Genomic DNA, 17,947 nt, shown 5'->3' with positions numbered 1-17,947 from the left:
TTATGTGGTTAGATAGTTGAGTTAAACTTTTTTGATTTTTTCAGTTGTATTATTGAAACTTTTGACAGGTTGGAATGTAGTCGAGAATGTTGATTTGACACTTGACAGGATTCCTTGAATTTGATTCTTTTTTGATGGATTGAATATTATGGTAATCCTTGTTACTTTGAGTATGATTTCCTTGGATATTAGTTTCTAATGTTTTGTTTTTTCGTTATTTTGAAGTCTGTTGAACTTTTGATTTATTTATAACTTTAACAAATATGAAACAAAACCTCAAACGATAATTACAGCAAATCAAAAAAAAGCCAGAAAGAAATAATCAGCAGCTGAATATATAGCACAATAATGAGCCTATGATATATGAATGTCTCTTTACCAGCAAAAGTTCAAAGTAGCCAGAAGCAAAAAGTCAGAAAAACTGAGTATGGTATTATTCAATTTAATTTCAATGTGTTTAATTTAATTCACGTATTTTCAATTTCCATTTTTTTGATTTCCAAATTGTTTTTTTTTAGAAACGCGACGCGAATTTTTTGAAAGGAGGTGATTTTTTAGGCAGAGAACACAGGCAGAACACAGGCAGACAGGCAGACAGGCAGAAAAGGTTTACGCAGGGGCCTTAGGCAGAGTTAGGCAAAGCTAGGCAGGGCCGGATATTAATGGAATCATAAATGCACAATTTATTAAAATGAATAAACTAAAAGAATATGAATAAACGTATATAAAATGGAGTAAAATGAAATGAATAATACATGTAAAAGTACAAGTAAAAGCACTCAGTCTAATTCTCATTGTCTGTAGCATCGAAATCGTCATCTTCATCAACATCTTCCTCTGTAATCTCTGCCCAATATGAATAACTTAATACCCCAAATCCAATAACAACAAATAAATCACCAATAATTTGACCTAAACTTAATTTAACACCAAATAAGATCCATTCAAATAATCCAACAATTAAGATAGTGATTAATGAACTAACTGAAGATAAAACAGGTGATGTTAATGACATTAATGCTAAAAATGATAATGAATAAATCATATTTGATAATAATGATAAGATAATAATTAACCATTCGAATCCACTTGTAATTAAATAAAATTTACTTATACCTGTTAAATGTGCTCCCAAAACAACAATCCATAATGTTATAAATGTACAAAATCCAATTAATGAAGCACAAAAATTTGAAAAAGCAGCTTGTCTCCTAGAACTAACAACATTATTTGGTGGACAACATTGTTTTTTATAAATAACTTCATAAAGACCATATAACACGGCACCTATACTGATAATAATATCACCAATTACTCTATATGGGAAACTTTTATCACTTGAATCATTTTCACCACCATATGCAACGAAAAAAACTCCAATAATTGCCAAAAGCACACTTGAAATCTTTATATATGTGAATTTTTCTTGTAAGATTGGAATTGCAAATATCAAAGCACTAAAAGCTGAACAATTATATATAGCAGTAATATCAGATGCTGGAGCTAATCCCATTGCAACATACCATGTACAACCTGCAATAGATAAAATTATAGTTAAAAAAAACACTCTTTGGAAAATATGTTTAATTGATGGGGTTGATAAGAATGAAATTATTGAATTTGGGTATTCATGATCATATTTAATATCTTGATTTATTAAAATTCCTGAAGTTTTAAAAATATTACGATGTTGATGTTTTAATGAATGTCCAATGTTTTTTTTAAATTTAATTAAATCCCAAATATTATAACCATGTCTTTTGGATTTTTTAAAATGTTTGAAAATAGCTATTGAAATCACTTGAATAGGCCAAATCATTATCCATGAACTATGTGTTAAATATAATAATAAATAAGGTTGATTAAAATTTAATCCATTATAAAGATATGAAGTTAATTCAGTTTGTGAAACAAATGAAAATAATGATATTAAGAATAAGGCAATAACTGCAATTAGTTTCTTACTTGATTTCTCCACATGATGCTGATGTCCCTGGAGACCCCCCTCTAACCCATTTGAATTTGGTAAATCTGGTAATGGTTTGGATTGATTTAATTCTAAATCATTATTTATAGGGATATAACCAGATTTCCCATTTGATGAAGATAACAGTCCTGCTCTTGAATCTGACATAACTTAGCTATTGTGGAATGTAAATATAGAAACCCCAAGTATATTTAGCTAATTTATCATCAATAAGACAAAAAAACACGCGAGTATAAAACAATTATCAGTTTATCAAATTCTCGCTTAAAAGCATTTTGATTTTATTTTGATTTTAGGCCGTCGAGATAAAAACAACAAATGCACATTTCCGATGATTAAAAAAGACTACACAATTCCGTAAATTCTAGACTTCCCAAATAGGTAATAACAAAGAACAACAATACCCATTGCTTTAGAAATGTCCAGGCCACATGAGAATATTTGACACAATTTAAAGTTTTAATACAAAAGCTTTAAGCAATTCTTATAGCAGCTTCATAGCTTCATGATTAATCTGTTTTATAATTCTATATACTCATAACAATGTTTTCCATCAAAACCTGTCGTTATTCTTCGAAGCATGTTGGTCAATTTGCAGCTCTTCAACTTTCCCGTCAAAAGAGCAGCTCTGCAGATTTCGTACCTCTTAATCAATTAAATCCAAAGTCTTCAACCAAGGGTGTGGCTAACAAGTTAACATACAAGGACATAAATTCAATAGCAGCTTCACCTTCAACTTCTTTAAACTATATGGATTATTTGCCAGGTTTGGGTAAAGCCCACAAGAAATTATTTTTAACTAATGAACCAATCAATAAATACCATATTCTCAAAACTTTCCATGAAGCTCATCAAACCGAGGTTTACAAGTTGTGCAATATACTAGAAACCATGAATTATGACAAGACGAATCTCCACAATGTCACTATAGCCCTTTCAAAATTGGTATTAAGTTTACCGTTAGGGATTAAATCATATACGGATTTCCCACAACATTTGAATAAATCATGCATACTTCCAAAGAAATCCAATGAAACACTGAAACCCAATGATTCAGGAAAAGATATAGGGGAAACTCTAGAGTGGAGTAATCGAGATATTAAATATTTTGTTGATGAATTTATTGATAAACGTTTATTTAAGGATAAGAAACATTTATCACAAGTTAATCCTTTAGATATTTATGAAGTTGGATTCTTACCAGAAAAGGCACAATCTAAAACTTCAATTAGTGTTTCATCAAAACTTGATGTTCACTTTCAAATTCAACAACTATTAGTAGATCCAATAATAAATTTAGTTCATACAATTTCTGGTGACCAGTGTTTCAGCTTTAGGTCATATAACAGCACATATGTTTTATATCCAGATATCATAGTTCAAAATAATACATCTGGTTCAACAGCTATGATATTTCAAATCAAACAGTCCTTACCTCATAACATCAATAAAGACAATATTGACTCTTTACCTGCAATCAAGCTACTTAAAGAGCAACTAAAGGAATTAAATTGTTATGATGGATGTATTAGTGATGGTAACACATTCATTTATTTGCATAATATAGAAGATCCGTTGTTCACGGACATGTATGTATACAAGATTTTCTACAATGAAGATATATTTTTTACAATCAAGCATGTTTTCATGTCAGTCTTGATGAAATCTAGAAAAGTACCATATGTCTCAAAAGATGAATCAGATTGTACATCAAATAATGTTATTGATAAAGAATCGCAAGAAGATCATAGTGATGCAGATACAAATTCCCATGAAGAGTATGATAAACAACAAGATTATAATGATACAAATAAAAATTCACAAGAAGATTGCGATGATATAATTGATGAGGAAGAGCAAGAATATAATGCTTTCCGAAAGAGATTATTGAATAAAACAGAACTCCCAGATTTAGAAGATCTTTTTTATGATCTTGCAGTCCCAGAAAATACTTATGAAACCATGCAAATTCCTAATAAAGAGATTATACATGAATTTGATCTTGTATGGGAAAGAGATTTCCAAAATATAACAATGAAAACTGAAGTATTCAGATCATACTTTGAGCAATATTTTGAATTGAACAGTGAAAATTGGGGATTAAATTCTATCATTGACAGAAGTGATCTCATAAACATTAGAGTGTATGATCCTATTAGATGCTATGATAGTGATGAAATAAAAGAATATCTTTATGAACCTTTTGATTTTGAATATACTTGGCCTGATATTGATTTTGATTATGATTTGGAACAATTAATGAAGATTGATAATTGTTATCCTATAAAGTCCAAAGGAAGAGTTAAATTGGTATGTAATGAGGAATATATTGTTTTTGGTAAAGTGATTGCTGTACCAGTTCTTAAAAGTAAAGAAGAGAATATGGATCCATTTAAGACCTTCAAAAAACCAGAGTAGGTGGAAAGGGATTAATTAGTTGAATGATACAATATCTGGATTCCCCAAATTGGGTAATAAATTTGACCGTTAATATAATCTGTTTATTCATATTTCAATATTTTGTAAAGTCTTTCTATCAATAATTTTCAAAAAATAATCTTTAGATATAAACCCATTGGAATCACCTTCACTTAAATAAACATTATTCAAAGATTTATATACTTTAATTTGATCATTATTCTTCTTTAATTTTTCAATATCAAGATATATCAACACTGTAGAGAAAGATCTAATACCTGTTATTGTCTTTGTACCATCTTCAGGATCTAATTCTAAATGAGATGTTAAATGAATATGATTCCTATTCATTTTGGATAATCCACCAGATTCTAATATCAATTTTAGATTTTTCAAAGTTGTACCATGAATTAAATCTTTTGGCCATTCATCATCATTGGAAATTAATTTTAAATTATCATTTGTTATTGATTTCAGGGAATGACCTTGATTTGCACATATATAAGTTTGACCATCATCTTTCACAAGCAGATTGAATCTTTTTTTGTTATTTTCAGCAACTATTCTTTCGATATCTTCTTTTGTTGTTTTATGTGTCTTTATTCTATTATTTGAAAGGATTTGGGATAATGAAACATAACCTTGTGGATCAATTATTAGTTTCTCCTTTTCAGCACCGTGACGAAGTAAGTAACTTAATGCTTTAGATATTTGGATGTCTCTTTTATCAGTCATTCTATTGAAGTTGTTGTTGAGGTTGTTCTTATTAATTTGATCAGTAAAGTTATGTTGTAACAGATCTTTCGAGAAACTTTTTCATTTTTCTATGACACCAAAAATCAAGATTTGACTCAACATCAAGGTTTAAAAATGAGTCAGAAACATGACTGATAACACCAATCGCGTGTTGTGAACTTGAAGACTAGAGATCTATTGATACAATAATTCATCACTACATTTCTTTAAAAAAGACATAACTCATAATATTAATTTAACTAGATCAAACCCAAAGATCTTTTTCTTTATATATATACATGTTTTCAAAATTATTCCATCTTATTCATATCTATTCCTTTTAAAAGATATTAATTATATTTGTATTGTATTTCACCCTTATTCTTACCCTTGGGATAAAGGATTTGTAAAGATTTAAAACCCAACTTAATTGACTAAACCTGCACCACCACCACAACAACCACCATTTGCAGCAGCCAAAGTAGTTTTAGCTTGTTTAATACTTTCATTATCACCTAATTCAGTACCATCATGGATATTTAATCCTATAATGTATTGTTAGTCTTTATTCATAAATCATAATGGTAGAGGTTCCACTTACTAAATTTACCAGTTTCATTTTTACGAGCTTGAACAATATTTGCAATTAAAAATTGTGAAACACCTTCTAAATGTTTGATATTATCTTCTGGTGATTTTTTTGGATCTGGATTTCTCATACCTTGTCTTATTTGATCTCTTGCTGCTAATAATAATCTTGTATCATCTAGTTCCAATGTTAGTAATCATGTGAAGCAAACTCAATATGAAACAAATTACTTACCACCAAATGCTATTTTGGTAGCTCTGAATGAACCTCTGAATGCTGCTAATGCTCTTTGACTGGACATCTTTAACCACTTTGATCTATTGTTTCTTCAAATCTGAATAAAGTATAAAATCTCAAAATTTCAATTTCTAAGCTTTTAATGGTTTTTTGTTTTTCTTTTGTATGCACCTTTTAATTTTACAAATTGTTAAAATTTTAAATTTGATTGGTTTCGGTTACGAGCACTGCTTTTACTCAGAAATTATATAAGCACAATACAAATAATTGAAATACTCATAATTTATCATTTATTTTGTATATAATTTATAAGAAAAACAGGTCATAACAGTCATTAAGTACTAGCAGAGGATATCATTTCAAAGACATGTTTTCCAAGTCTTTTGAAGTATTTGAAATCAGTTTAAAATTACCTCTTTTAAGAAATCCAGCATTTATAGGTGATGTAGAAACTGCACGTCTCTTGGATTTCGATATGGATTCATTATCAAAAGAACGTTTCCTAGTTATATGTGGGTTATGTGTGTTGTTGTTGTTGTGATGATGAGTTGATGTATCAATACTGGTATCTTCTGTAGAATCACTTGTATTTGATACATCATCTTTTAATAATGATGAGTTTTTCAAGAACCCATTCTTTTTCATACTCCAATTTTGATTAGCTTTTTTAATAATATCAAATTTTTTATAACTATGATTAAAATCATCAATAGTTTTTTCATTCTTATTAAAACGATTTTTATTTAAAAAATGTTCTTCATCTTGTAAATTTAATAATATTAATTTTTCATGATTAATTTCATTCTCAAGTGGGACAGATTCATGATGTAATTCAGCTGTTATTCTCTTGAAAGATTTTAATTGAGGTTTTAATGAATTTTTACTTATAAGTCTTTTAAAAATTGGTGTATTTTCCTTTGGTGAAAAATAATCAGAATTTGGTCCTTTATTAATTTGTTTTTGATAAGTTGGTGAACTCATTTGACCTGTATGTAAATCATCCCAATCATGTCTAAATAATTCTTGTGATTTCCTATTTGATAACCTAGTATTTGCAATCTCTAAATCTAAATCATTATCTGTATCACTATCACTATCAGATGAATCATAACCACCAATCATAGGGGTACTATTAGCATCAAATTGTTCATGATTCAGACTTCCATGGAATTGATCATATGTAGTTTCATATAAAGATGAACTTGAAGAACATGTAGTGGAAGATGGTCTTCTTGTTGCATTTGTTCCAATATTACCACCGCCATTACCGGAATAAAACCCATTATGGAAAGTATTTGCTGTACTGGGGAAAGCAGCTATTGACTGTGTAACGGGAGTGATGGGTTCAGCAACACTTTTGGCCTCCTTCTTACTGTGCCTGTCCATCATCAACCAGATAATCTATACCAGAACCTCCTTTTGATCTAGTTGTCCTTATTAAAATGTGTCAATTTGATTGAATTTTTTCTGATTGTTTTTCTTTTGTTATCAAAATCAAAACAAAAAATTTAAACGCTGTGCTAAAATTCGCGAAGATTTTTGACATATACCAAATTTTTTCAATTAAAACTACAAATTTTACTTTATTTCCTTCACATAATTTCGTTAAATTAGTTTTTATAATAATATATATAAATTATAAAATAATATACATGCAGTTCTATTGTTTTTCCTACTTTTTAGTAACTTTAGTTCTACCAACAAGTGCATCAGCAACATCTCTAACAGGTTCCCAATGAACAATTTTTGGCATTCTTGTATGTAATGAAGTTTCAAAATCATAAACTTGACGAATTGGTGAGAATCTTAAGTGTGATCTTTTAACACCCAAGATTGCTGCTGTATCACTAATTTCTGTATCATTTGGATCAAATGATTCTGAATAATGTATTGGTTGGGTGAATTCTTGTTTATCTTCAATAAATTGAATAGCTTTTACAGCTAATCTTGCAGCTCTTGTACGATCAATTGGTGAAGGTAATGCACCTTGTTGAACATGACCTGGAATTGCTGTTTTAGCATCAAATCTACCTTGTGCTTCATCTGTTATTATATCTGCAATAACTTCTGTTGTTAAAACTTTTGATGCATTTGCAGATTTTAAAATTAATTTACCAGATTTTGCAGCACCTTCACTTATAGTAAATGATTGTTTTAATGAACTTATATCTAAATCTAATTGTTCTAATGAAATACCTTCTTCTGGAACATATGAAGCTTGAGCACCACAAATTAATTGTGCAAATGTTGCAATATAACCTGAATTACCACCTTGAACTTCAACAACAAATGTACGACCTCTTGTTGATGAAGCACTTTGTTTAACAATATCACAATATTCCATTAATGAATTTAAACATGTATCAGCACCTAATGAATATTCAGTACCTGGAACATTATTTGAAATTGTTGCAGGAACTAAAACTAATGGAATTCTAAAAGCTGGATAATCATTTCTTGCTCTTTCTAATTGATTTAATGAAACAAAAGCTTCAAATCCACCAACAATAACTAACCCATCAAATTGATATTTTTCTAAATAATAAGCAACAAGACCAATATCAGCTTCTTCTGGAGTAGATCTATTTGTACCAATATCAGAACCACCTCTTGATGCCCATCCTTCAATATCTAACCAATTTATTGATCTAACAGATTCATGTCTTGCTAACCCAGTAAACCCATTATGAATTGCATAAGGTGTATGACCTCTTGACATACAATATGTAGCCATTGCATAAACTGCACTATTCATACCACCAGCTGGGGCACCAACATTAATAATACCAATTTTTAATCTCTTGTCTTTTGGTAAATCAGGTTCATTATGATCTGCAGAATTCATTGAAATAAAATTTTGTAAATGTTCAACAAATTCACTATCACGTAATCCAATAGCTTTTTTAAAATCTTTTGCTTCAATAGCTTCTGCAACTTGTTTTGTTAATTTAACAGCTTCCATTAATGGTCTTCTACAAATTTTATTTTCAATTATACCAATCATTGGTGATGGAGTTTCTGGTGTACTTTCCAATACGGCTTTAACAGCTTCAACACCTTGTAATGTTGCCAACATACGATCATGTGCCACTGCGGTACCACCTCTTTGAACATGACCTAATGTAGTAATTCTTGTATCTAAACCTAATCTATCAACAAGAACTTTCAAAACATCTTTTGAAGTGATTGGAGTTAAATCTGCAGCAATTGCACCTTCAGCAACAATAACAATAGTTTTACGTTTACCTCTTGATCTATGTTTTTCCACAATATCACACATTTGATCTTCCCATTCTTTGGAATGTGCAGGTTTTTCTGGAATTAAAATATAATCTGCACTTGTTGCAATACCAGCCATTAAAGCTAACCAACCACAATGTCTACCCATAACTTCAACAACAAAAGCTCTTGAATGGGAATTAGCAGTAGCATCAATATAATCAATAGCTTGACAAATTCTTGCTAATGAAGAATAAGCACCAATTGTAGAATCAGTACTTGACATATCATTATCAATTGAACCAACAGTACCACAAATATTTAAATGTTTATGTTTATCAAATTTTTCCTTTGTAATTCTATTTGTATCAAATAATTCTTGAATTAATGATGGCCATTCTTGTCTAAATAAATCAGCACCAGTTAAAGAACCATCACCACCACAAACAATTAAAGCATCAATACCAGCTTCAATTAAATGTTGAGCACCTAATAAACGACCTTCACGTTCTCTAAATTCTTTACAACGAGCAGTACCAATATTAGTACCACCTTCACTTAACCAACCTCTAACACTTTGCCAATCCATTTCTCTTATATATTTTGGACCACCTTTAACAAGACCTTCATAACCTTCATAAACTGCATAAGCTTTACAACCTCTATAAATGGCAGCACGAACCACAGCACGAACACAAGCATTCATACCTGGAGCATCACCACCTGATGTCATGACTGCAATGTTACGACGTTGTTCAAATGAACCGGTTGTTTCTAATTCAGCAGATGTTGTTGGAGCAGTAAGCAATTCAGGATCAATTTTTTTATATTTTGGTGGAACAGTTGATAATGGATGTTTTAATGATGTAAACCCAATTAAATTACCAATTGGATCTAAGGCATAAACTTCAGTTGGAGCTAAATTTGATGGATAAGCTTGAACTTGAACATTTGGATGATTTTTCAAATTTTCATATAATAATTCAATTGAATCAGTTTTAAAAACAACATTTGATCTTAAAGATCTCCAATCTTGGGTTAATTTTTCATCTTTTAATTCTTTACGTTCAGGTTGTTTAAATTGATTATCTAATTTCAATTCAATAGTAACACTATTCAATGGGAATTCTTGACCAGAATGTAAAAATAATTGATCATCTTCAGTATTTTTAACTTGTAAACCAACAATTTCTTGATAAAATTTAACCGCTAAATCAAATGATTGCTTGTCAGAAGCTTTCAATGTATAGTAAGAAGTCCCAGCCACTATCGGAGTAGAGACTGTCATCTTTGTGTATGTTTGTTTTTGTTTCTGTTGAAGAAGTATCAATTGAAACAAGAAAGAAAGCTTAGGAAATTGTCCTTTATTAAATATCCCAAAAAGCATCTGGTGGTTCAATTTTTGTTTTTGACTTCCACGTACAAATTGATGTCATCTGACACCAGGCGGAAAAACTGAGGTCGGACTATTACCGTATTGGGTTATGTACGTACACGTGATGGATATTCAATTCCGACCATCTCTATAGGTGTTTGAATTTTAATATGGTATTTCATTCAAATTAGTAGAATACTGTATTGATTTACTGGTTAAAATGTATCTCATATATTAGTATCTCATTAAACCCCAACTCAAAACTCATCATCAAATCTAATATCATCTTCACTTCTCATATCTGAAAGAACATCTTCTTGATATTCATTCTGATCTTCTCTTTGCTCTTCATTCTCCATTTGAAATTTTGTCACTGCTTCATCAATCTCATCCAACCATTGTTTTACACAATTCCCACAACAAAATTTCCTAACTAGCGGTACTAATTTTTGAGTTTTAATATCCCACCATTCCAAAGATTTTGCAACAGGATTAACTGTAACTTTTTCACAAACTGAACAAGATTCTTCATACGCACCTTTTTGTATAGCTTTTGCAATCATCTTTTGAATATATGTGGGGACGTTTTTTTTCCACATTTTAGTTTCTGATAATGAAACTTTATAATGACTTATAGATCTTAATGATAATTCTGATAATTTAGGGACTGCACTAACTCTATTACACATTTGTCTATCATTCATAACTGGTGGTGCTAATTGTGATGATGATTGAATTGGTAAATCTGACCATTTTAATTTTGAAACATAACGACGAATATTTATATCTTGATTTGGAGATTCATGAGAAACTTGCTTTGCGAAACCTTCTTCTTGATTTTTTAATTCCCATAATAAATGATTTGGTCTAACTAAAAAATTTGTTAAATTTGGTAAATTTAATATTTGATATGGTAAAACTTTTAATTCATTTGATGCTAATGATAAATCTGTTAATTTTTGAAATTTGGAAATTTTACCTGTAAGTTTTTTCATCTTATTATTTCTTAATGATAATACAATAACATTTTCCACATTGAAAAAACTTGGTGGTAAAACTCTTAATCTATTATGTGATGCATAAACTTCAATATTGGGTTTAACAATCCCCGAGGCATTAACAGTAATCATATTTTTCAAATCTTCCATATCATCAGGTAAATTTCTTAATCCAATATTATCTAACCGTATTTGTGGATTCCCATCTTCAATTGCCTTAGCTATAATGATTCTTGCTTTAAAATTTAATTCTTCTTCATCTATATTATTATAATATTCTGGTTCCTCGTGTAAATTATCAGAACTTATATAACCATGAACTCTATTTAAATTTGTTATATTGAAATCAATTGTATCTTCTGAAATATTTGATTCTAATTCATCTTCTTGTTCTACTTGTTCTTCATCAATATCAAAATCACTTTTTGGAGCAGCAACCATTGTTGCTTGACTTGTAAAAATATCATTATCACCTTGATTATAGTCATTATAATTGACTGGAGAACTAGCCAGTTGATGATTTAATGGAGGAGAACTTGGAACTCTTTGATTATGTTGGTTTTGTATATGATTATTTTGATTATTTTGGAAGAAATAAACAGATTCAGATGATGGATGTGATGGATAAGAAGGATGTGAACTTGTCTTGTGTATATGATTACTACTATAATGTTTTGAATGTCTTGGGAAATTACCTTCAAATTCATCAATATCAGTATCACTAGTTAATTGATCTGAATTATTATTAACCAATGCAAAAGTTCTTCTTTTAGAATCACCATCTTCTTGATCATGAACTCTCTTCCTAGCAATCATAGCACTTCCTTCACCTTGTCTAGTATGAAACATTGTACCACCAGCATTTTCATCACGGGTAGCACGATCTCTTGGAGTTGGATCTAAGGCATTGTCATGTTGAGGACGTGAAAGGTCATACCAAAAGGGTAACAAAGGATTCTGTTTTTCCATAGCTCATACCACTAAAGTGATTGATTCCCTTGAGATTGGTATACTAGTCCTTCTAGTCTTATCTTTTGATGTTATTGTTTATGTTTTTGTATTACACCTTTAATTGAAAACGCGTAATTTTTTCTTTGTTAATGCGCGAAAACAGGCAGCACAATAAGCGAAGAAATTAAATAGACAGAGGAACTAGGCAGACATTGATCATGGCTAGAGTGAGAAAGAATTAATCAATATCGAGCTCAAATTACTAGCTAGGTACTTCCTCTTTCAATTGTTCCCTTCAACCGTTGTTTTACCAGATTATCACATCCCAAATAGGAAATTCAGTAGATCGGTTATATGCCCTGGTCCCCAAATAGTGTATAAGTATCAATTATTTATGGGTCATAAACGGCACTTTCAAAATGTAAGAAAGAACAAATCCGGTAATTACTTTGTTACTCCAACTTTATCAGACTTTATCAATTAGACTTTGCTTTGATCACAAAAGGCATCAATTTACACTTATCAATGATCTTTAACGTTTGATATTGTATCGTATATCAAGAGAATCTAGACAATTTAGACCCTGGGGTCCTGACCATGGTTTTGCAGTTCCCCGAGTATCTATTATTTCATACATCTTTGTTTAAATGTATTTAAATTGATCAAAATGTTCAGAATTGTCTTTTAAAATCTTTCAAGATAAATAACTATTACTGTTAAAACCTCTCCAAATTATGTCCTCTGAAGAATATAATAAACCAGTGGTTAAAGATACTGTTCATTCAGATCCAGAACTTGGTGAAGTTGCTGAACATTCTTCATACTCACAAACTCAATCAGATCCAATAAAATCACAATCAAAATGGACTCGTTTTAAAGATTCTTTCAAAGCAATGGAAGATGAAGAAATTGATGGTTCAAATATGACTGATTTAGAAAAAGCCATTGCTAAAACTGCTAAATCACCATTACATAAATCTTTAAAGAATCGTCATTTACAAATGATTGCCATTGGTGGTGCTATTGGTACAGGTTTATTTATTGGTTCTGGGGGTGCTTTAGCAACTGGTGGACCTGCTGCCTTGTTAATAGGTTGGTTAGCTGTGGGGACTATGATTTATTGTACGGTTCAAGCATTAGGTGAAATGGCTGTTACTTTCCCAATTTCTGGTGCTTTTAATGTTTATTCAACAAGATTTATTCATCCTTCGTGGGGTTTTGCAATGGGTTGGATTTATACATTACAATGGCTTACTGTGTTACCATTAGAATTAGTTGCAGCTTCTATAACTATTCAATATTGGAATTCAAATATAAATCCAGTTGCATGGGTTGCAATTTTTTATTTATTAATTGTTTCAATAAATTTCTTTGGTGTTAAAGGTTATGGAGAAGCTGAATTTGTCTTTTCATTCATTAAAGTCATTGCAGTTGTTGGATTCATCATCTTGGGTATAATCTTGAACTGTGGTGGTGGTCCAAAAGGTGGTTATATAGGTGGTAAATATTGGCATGATCCAGGTGCTTTTGCTAATGGGTTTAAAGGTGTTTGTACTGTTTTCGTCACTGCTGCTTTTTCATTCTTGGGAACAGAATTAGTTGCATTAGCTGCTTCAGAATCTGCAAATCCAAGAAAGTCATTACCAAGAGCTACAAAGCAAGTTTTTTGGAGAATTTTATTATTTTATATCATTTCATTAACTTTAATTGGATTATTAGTTCCATATACTGATGATCGATTGGGTAAAGGTTCATACGATGCTTCAGCTTCACCTTTCGTTATTTCAATTAGAAACGCTGGTATTTCAGGTTTACCATCTGTGATTAACGTTGTCATTATGATTGCAGTCTTATCAGTTGGTAATTCTGCTGTTTTTGGTTGTTCTCGTACAATAACAGCATTAGCAGCCCAAGGTTTTGCACCAACATGTTTTGCATATATTGATCGTAAAGGTCGTCCAATCTTCTCAGTATTGTTAAGTTTAACTATTGGTTTATTATGCTTTATAACTGCATCACCTAAACAAAGTGAAGTCTTTGTTTGGTTAATGGCATTATCTGGTCTTTCTTCGGTATTTGCTTGGGGTTCAGCTTGTGTAGCTCATATTAGATTTAGACAAGCTATGAAATATCAAGGACGTGATCCTCATACTGAATTGGCTTATACTTCACAATGTGGTGTAATTGGATCTTATTATGGTGCAGGTTTAAACATCTTGGTCTTGGTTGCACAATTTTGGATAGCTGCCTTCCCATTAGGTAAAAAATCAACAGCTGAAGCATTTTTTAAAGCTTATTTAGCAGCTCCTGTTATTCTAGGGTTTTATCTTTTCCATAAAATTTGGAAGAAAAATTGGTCATTATTTGTTAGAATTGAAGATATGGATATTGATTCTGGTAGAGCTGAACGTGATTTAGATTTATTAAGACAAGAAATTGCAGAAGAGAAGGCTGAATTGGCTACAAAACCTTTCTTTATAAGGTTGTACAGATTTTGGTGTTGATCTCTCTTATATATGTAATACATATTATATTGTTTTGTTTTCATTAATTATTAACTTTCATTTCCTCATTTTTGGCATCTTTCTTGAATTTGATTCCATTTCATCTAATTCTTTTGTATTAAAATAATGTGGTGCTAATTCTGCTAACCACTTTTCTTGAATTGGTAAACAATTTCTCATAAATTCTTTACTTGTTAATACTAATTCATTATAAATTACTAACTTTGGTGGTGGTTTAACTTTATAAAGAACTGAAGATGGATGAATATAAACTGTTTGATTTTTTTTCAATGATCTATAATTATCACCCATTTTAGATAATCTAGCTGCATTGGGGAAAAATCCAGATGCCAATGCTTTATTTATATTTATTGATAATTCTTTATCTGACTTGTGTTCGTTATCTTGTTGATTATTTTTTGAATTAACCATAATTTCAACTCGATCACATAATCTTTCTAATTGATCTCTAACATTTCTTGCACGTTGTAATGATTTATATTGTAAGAAATTATCATGACACCATTGAGATGAATAATCAGAATCAATCCATTGATTAAAAATTTCTAATAATGTTAAATGATCACTTTCTTTAGTAAATGAATCTTTTGCTGTATCTGCTAATAATTTTTTATCTTTAGGTCTGAAAAATAATGCAGATGATTCTCCCAACATTGATATAATTGATAATACTTCATCTGTACATTTATATTTTTCACTTGATAATAATGATTTAGCAAGCATTGGATCTGTAGGAAATTCTGCCATTTGTCTACCTAATTTAGTTAATTGACCTTTACCATTTAATGCGCCTAATGCATATAATAATTCTAATGCCTTCATAAGAGTTTCTGTGGCAGGTGAATCCATAAAATCAAAATGTATTAAATCATTAATCCCTAGTGATAATAGTAGTAATACAACACTTGCTAAATTTGTTCTTAAAATTTCTGGTGTTGGATTTGCAGGTAATTCATTAAAATAAGCCCATTTTGTGAATAATCTAAAGCATTTCCCTGGACCAACTCTACCAGCTCTACCAGCTCTTTGATCTGCTGAAGCTCTTGAACATGCAGTTACAACAAGTGATTCCATACCAGTACTTGGATTATAAACATTCTCTTTAACAAACCCTGGGTCAATAACATAAACAACACCATCAATAGTAATTGAAGTTTCTGCAATATTTGTTGCTAAAACAACTTTACGAGCATTTGGTGGTGTTGGTTCGAAAATTTGTTGTTGTAAATCAGATGGTAAATTTGCATAAATTGGACAAATAATCATTTCTTTTATCCTTGAACCTAATTTCTTATAAGTTTCTGTTAAATTTTCAGCCATACTTTCAATTTCATCTTGACCCGTCAGAAAAACCAAAATATCACCTGGACCTTGAGATGTATGAATTTGGAAAACTGTTGTTATAGCAGCATGAATATAATTGGCTTCGGGTTGTGTTGTATAATGGATATCAACAGGGAATCTTCTACCTGGAATATTAAAAATTGGTGCACCTCCAAAAAATGAACTAAATTTTTCTGCATTCATTGTAGCTGAAGAGATTAATAGTCTTAAATCTGGTCTATGTTTAGCAATATCTTTCACTAATCCGAAAAGTATATCTGTTGATAATGTACGTTCATGAGCTTCATCAATCATTAATGCAGAAATATCACTTAATTCTGGATCTGTTAAAAATTCTCTTAATAACATACCATCAGTCATATACTTAACTACTGTTTTTTCATTTGTCTTGTCATCAAATCTAACAGAATAACCAACTTCATGGCCTATTCTAACACCCATTTCATCAGCAACTCTTGCAGCAACAGACATAGCAGCAACTCTACGAGGTTGTGTACAAGCAATTTTCAATCCTTTGGAAGAATAACCATCTTCAAATAAATACTGTGGTAATTGGGTTGTTTTACCAGACCCCGTTTCACCAACAACAATCAACACTTGATGTTGCTTTATAGCTTCTAATAATTCAGTTCTATATTGATAAACAGGTAAAGATTTCCTTACTTCATCAATACTTTGAATTCTTTTTTCTTCTTCTTTGATTTTTTTCTCCAATAATTGTTGTTCAGGTGTTAGATTGGAGGATTCACCTTGTCCATCTAATAAAAATTCAATATTTTGAGAATCATCGAAAACATATTCATATTCTTCTTGATTTGGTGCAACGATTTCATCAGGATGTACAATCTTAGATTTTTTATATTGACCAACTTGTTTATTTTCCCATTGTTCATGATCTGTCAAGATTTTACCAACTTCTTTTTGTTTAGTATAAAGTGCATCTTCTTTTCTTTTCCTATCAATTTTACCATCTTGATTAACATAATCTTCTGGGAGAGCATATCCATTATCACCAGATTCCAATTGTTTTCTTTCATGGATCAATGCAAGAACTTCTCTCTTATGCGATATATCATCTCTTTCCCTTTGTGTTAAATTTTCCCATCCATATTCTTGAACATCTTGTTCTAAATTTTGAACTTCCTTTTCTAATAATATTAAACGATCTTGTTCTCTTCTTGATAAATATTTTTGTCTAGCAAGTTGACGAAGTTCACTAACATCCTGATCTTCATTCCTACTACTTTCCACATCTCTTTTATTATCCTTTTCGATCAATCTTTTAGCAAAATCCTCTCTTTCTTTTGTATCTTCATCAACTGGTTCAACTTCTTCTTTAACCTCTTCTTCCTCTTTTTGAACAACTTGTTCTTCTTCTCCCTCTGACTCTGAATCACTAGCCCATCTATCAGCATCTCTCCTTCTTTGATGACCTCTGCCTTCCTGTATCCCTTCAGACATCTTTCAAAATACCTAGTGAAAATACCCAATAAATGACTTTCAAATATTTCAAAATCAAAACATGTTTTCAATTTTTTACGTATACTTTTTATTGACCCGATTTCATGA

General features: G+C 30.6%; 9 protein-coding genes across 9 annotated transcripts; 2 read left to right on the top strand and 7 right to left on the bottom strand.

The window, feature by feature from the left end:
* Window positions 1-784: 784 nt before the first annotated feature.
* BN7_2266 (DMT family transporter) lies at window positions 785-2,134 on the bottom strand (the record flags this gene model as incomplete). The annotated part of the gene is made up of 1 exon (XM_011277077.1): window positions 785-2,134. The coding sequence occupies one exon, from the start codon at window positions 2,132-2,134 to the stop codon at window positions 785-787; it is 1,350 nt and encodes a 449-aa protein (XP_011275379.1).
* A 396-nt stretch (window positions 2,135-2,530) lies between these two features.
* BN7_2265 (uncharacterized protein) lies at window positions 2,531-4,405 on the top strand (the record flags this gene model as incomplete). The annotated part of the gene is made up of 1 exon (XM_011277076.1): window positions 2,531-4,405. The coding sequence occupies one exon, from the start codon at window positions 2,531-2,533 to the stop codon at window positions 4,403-4,405; it is 1,875 nt and encodes a 624-aa protein (XP_011275378.1).
* An 87-nt stretch (window positions 4,406-4,492) lies between these two features.
* Window positions 4,493-5,140, bottom strand: TPT1 (tRNA 2'-phosphotransferase; the record flags this gene model as incomplete). The annotated part of the gene is made up of 1 exon (XM_011277075.1): window positions 4,493-5,140. The coding sequence occupies one exon, from the start codon at window positions 5,138-5,140 to the stop codon at window positions 4,493-4,495; it is 648 nt and encodes a 215-aa protein (XP_011275377.1).
* A 569-nt stretch (window positions 5,141-5,709) lies between these two features.
* On the bottom strand, window positions 5,710-6,030 carry MZM1 (Mzm1p; the record flags this gene model as incomplete). The annotated part of the gene is made up of 2 exons (XM_011277074.1): window positions 5,710-5,882; window positions 5,964-6,030. The coding sequence occupies 2 exons, from the start codon at window positions 6,028-6,030 to the stop codon at window positions 5,710-5,712; spliced, it is 240 nt and encodes a 79-aa protein (XP_011275376.1).
* Window positions 6,031-6,320: 290 nt separating this feature from the next.
* On the bottom strand, window positions 6,321-7,355 carry BN7_2262 (uncharacterized protein; the record flags this gene model as incomplete). Its single annotated transcript, XM_011277073.1, has 1 exon — window positions 6,321-7,355. The coding sequence occupies one exon, from the start codon at window positions 7,353-7,355 to the stop codon at window positions 6,321-6,323; it is 1,035 nt and encodes a 344-aa protein (XP_011275375.1).
* Window positions 7,356-7,638: 283 nt separating this feature from the next.
* On the bottom strand, window positions 7,639-10,473 carry PFK2 (6-phosphofructokinase subunit beta; the record flags this gene model as incomplete). The annotated part of the gene is made up of 1 exon (XM_011277072.1): window positions 7,639-10,473. One exon carries the CDS (start codon window positions 10,471-10,473, stop codon window positions 7,639-7,641), a length of 2,835 nt encoding a protein of 944 aa, XP_011275374.1.
* A 344-nt stretch (window positions 10,474-10,817) lies between these two features.
* BN7_2260 (leucine-rich repeat domain-containing protein) lies at window positions 10,818-12,527 on the bottom strand (the record flags this gene model as incomplete). Its single annotated transcript, XM_011277071.1, has 1 exon — window positions 10,818-12,527. The coding sequence occupies one exon, from the start codon at window positions 12,525-12,527 to the stop codon at window positions 10,818-10,820; it is 1,710 nt and encodes a 569-aa protein (XP_011275373.1).
* A 716-nt stretch (window positions 12,528-13,243) lies between these two features.
* Window positions 13,244-15,013, top strand: BN7_2259 (amino acid permease; the record flags this gene model as incomplete). The annotated part of the gene is made up of 1 exon (XM_011277070.1): window positions 13,244-15,013. One exon carries the CDS (start codon window positions 13,244-13,246, stop codon window positions 15,011-15,013), a length of 1,770 nt encoding a protein of 589 aa, XP_011275372.1.
* Window positions 15,014-15,070: 57 nt separating this feature from the next.
* PRP2 (DEAH-box RNA-dependent ATPase PRP2) lies at window positions 15,071-17,839 on the bottom strand (the record flags this gene model as incomplete). Its single annotated transcript, XM_011277069.1, has 1 exon — window positions 15,071-17,839. The coding sequence occupies one exon, from the start codon at window positions 17,837-17,839 to the stop codon at window positions 15,071-15,073; it is 2,769 nt and encodes a 922-aa protein (XP_011275371.1).
* Window positions 17,840-17,947: the final 108 nt, after the last annotated feature.

The sequence above is a fragment of the Wickerhamomyces ciferrii genome, contig 00051, assembly GCF_000313485.1.
Source record: "Wickerhamomyces ciferrii WGS project CAIF00000000 data, strain NRRL Y-1031 F-60-10, contig 00051, whole genome shotgun sequence".
In the NCBI taxonomy this organism is placed as follows: Eukaryota; Fungi; Ascomycota; class Saccharomycetes; order Phaffomycetales; family Wickerhamomycetaceae; genus Hansenula; species Hansenula ciferrii.
This window is presented reverse-complemented; position numbering and strand designations above follow the sequence as displayed.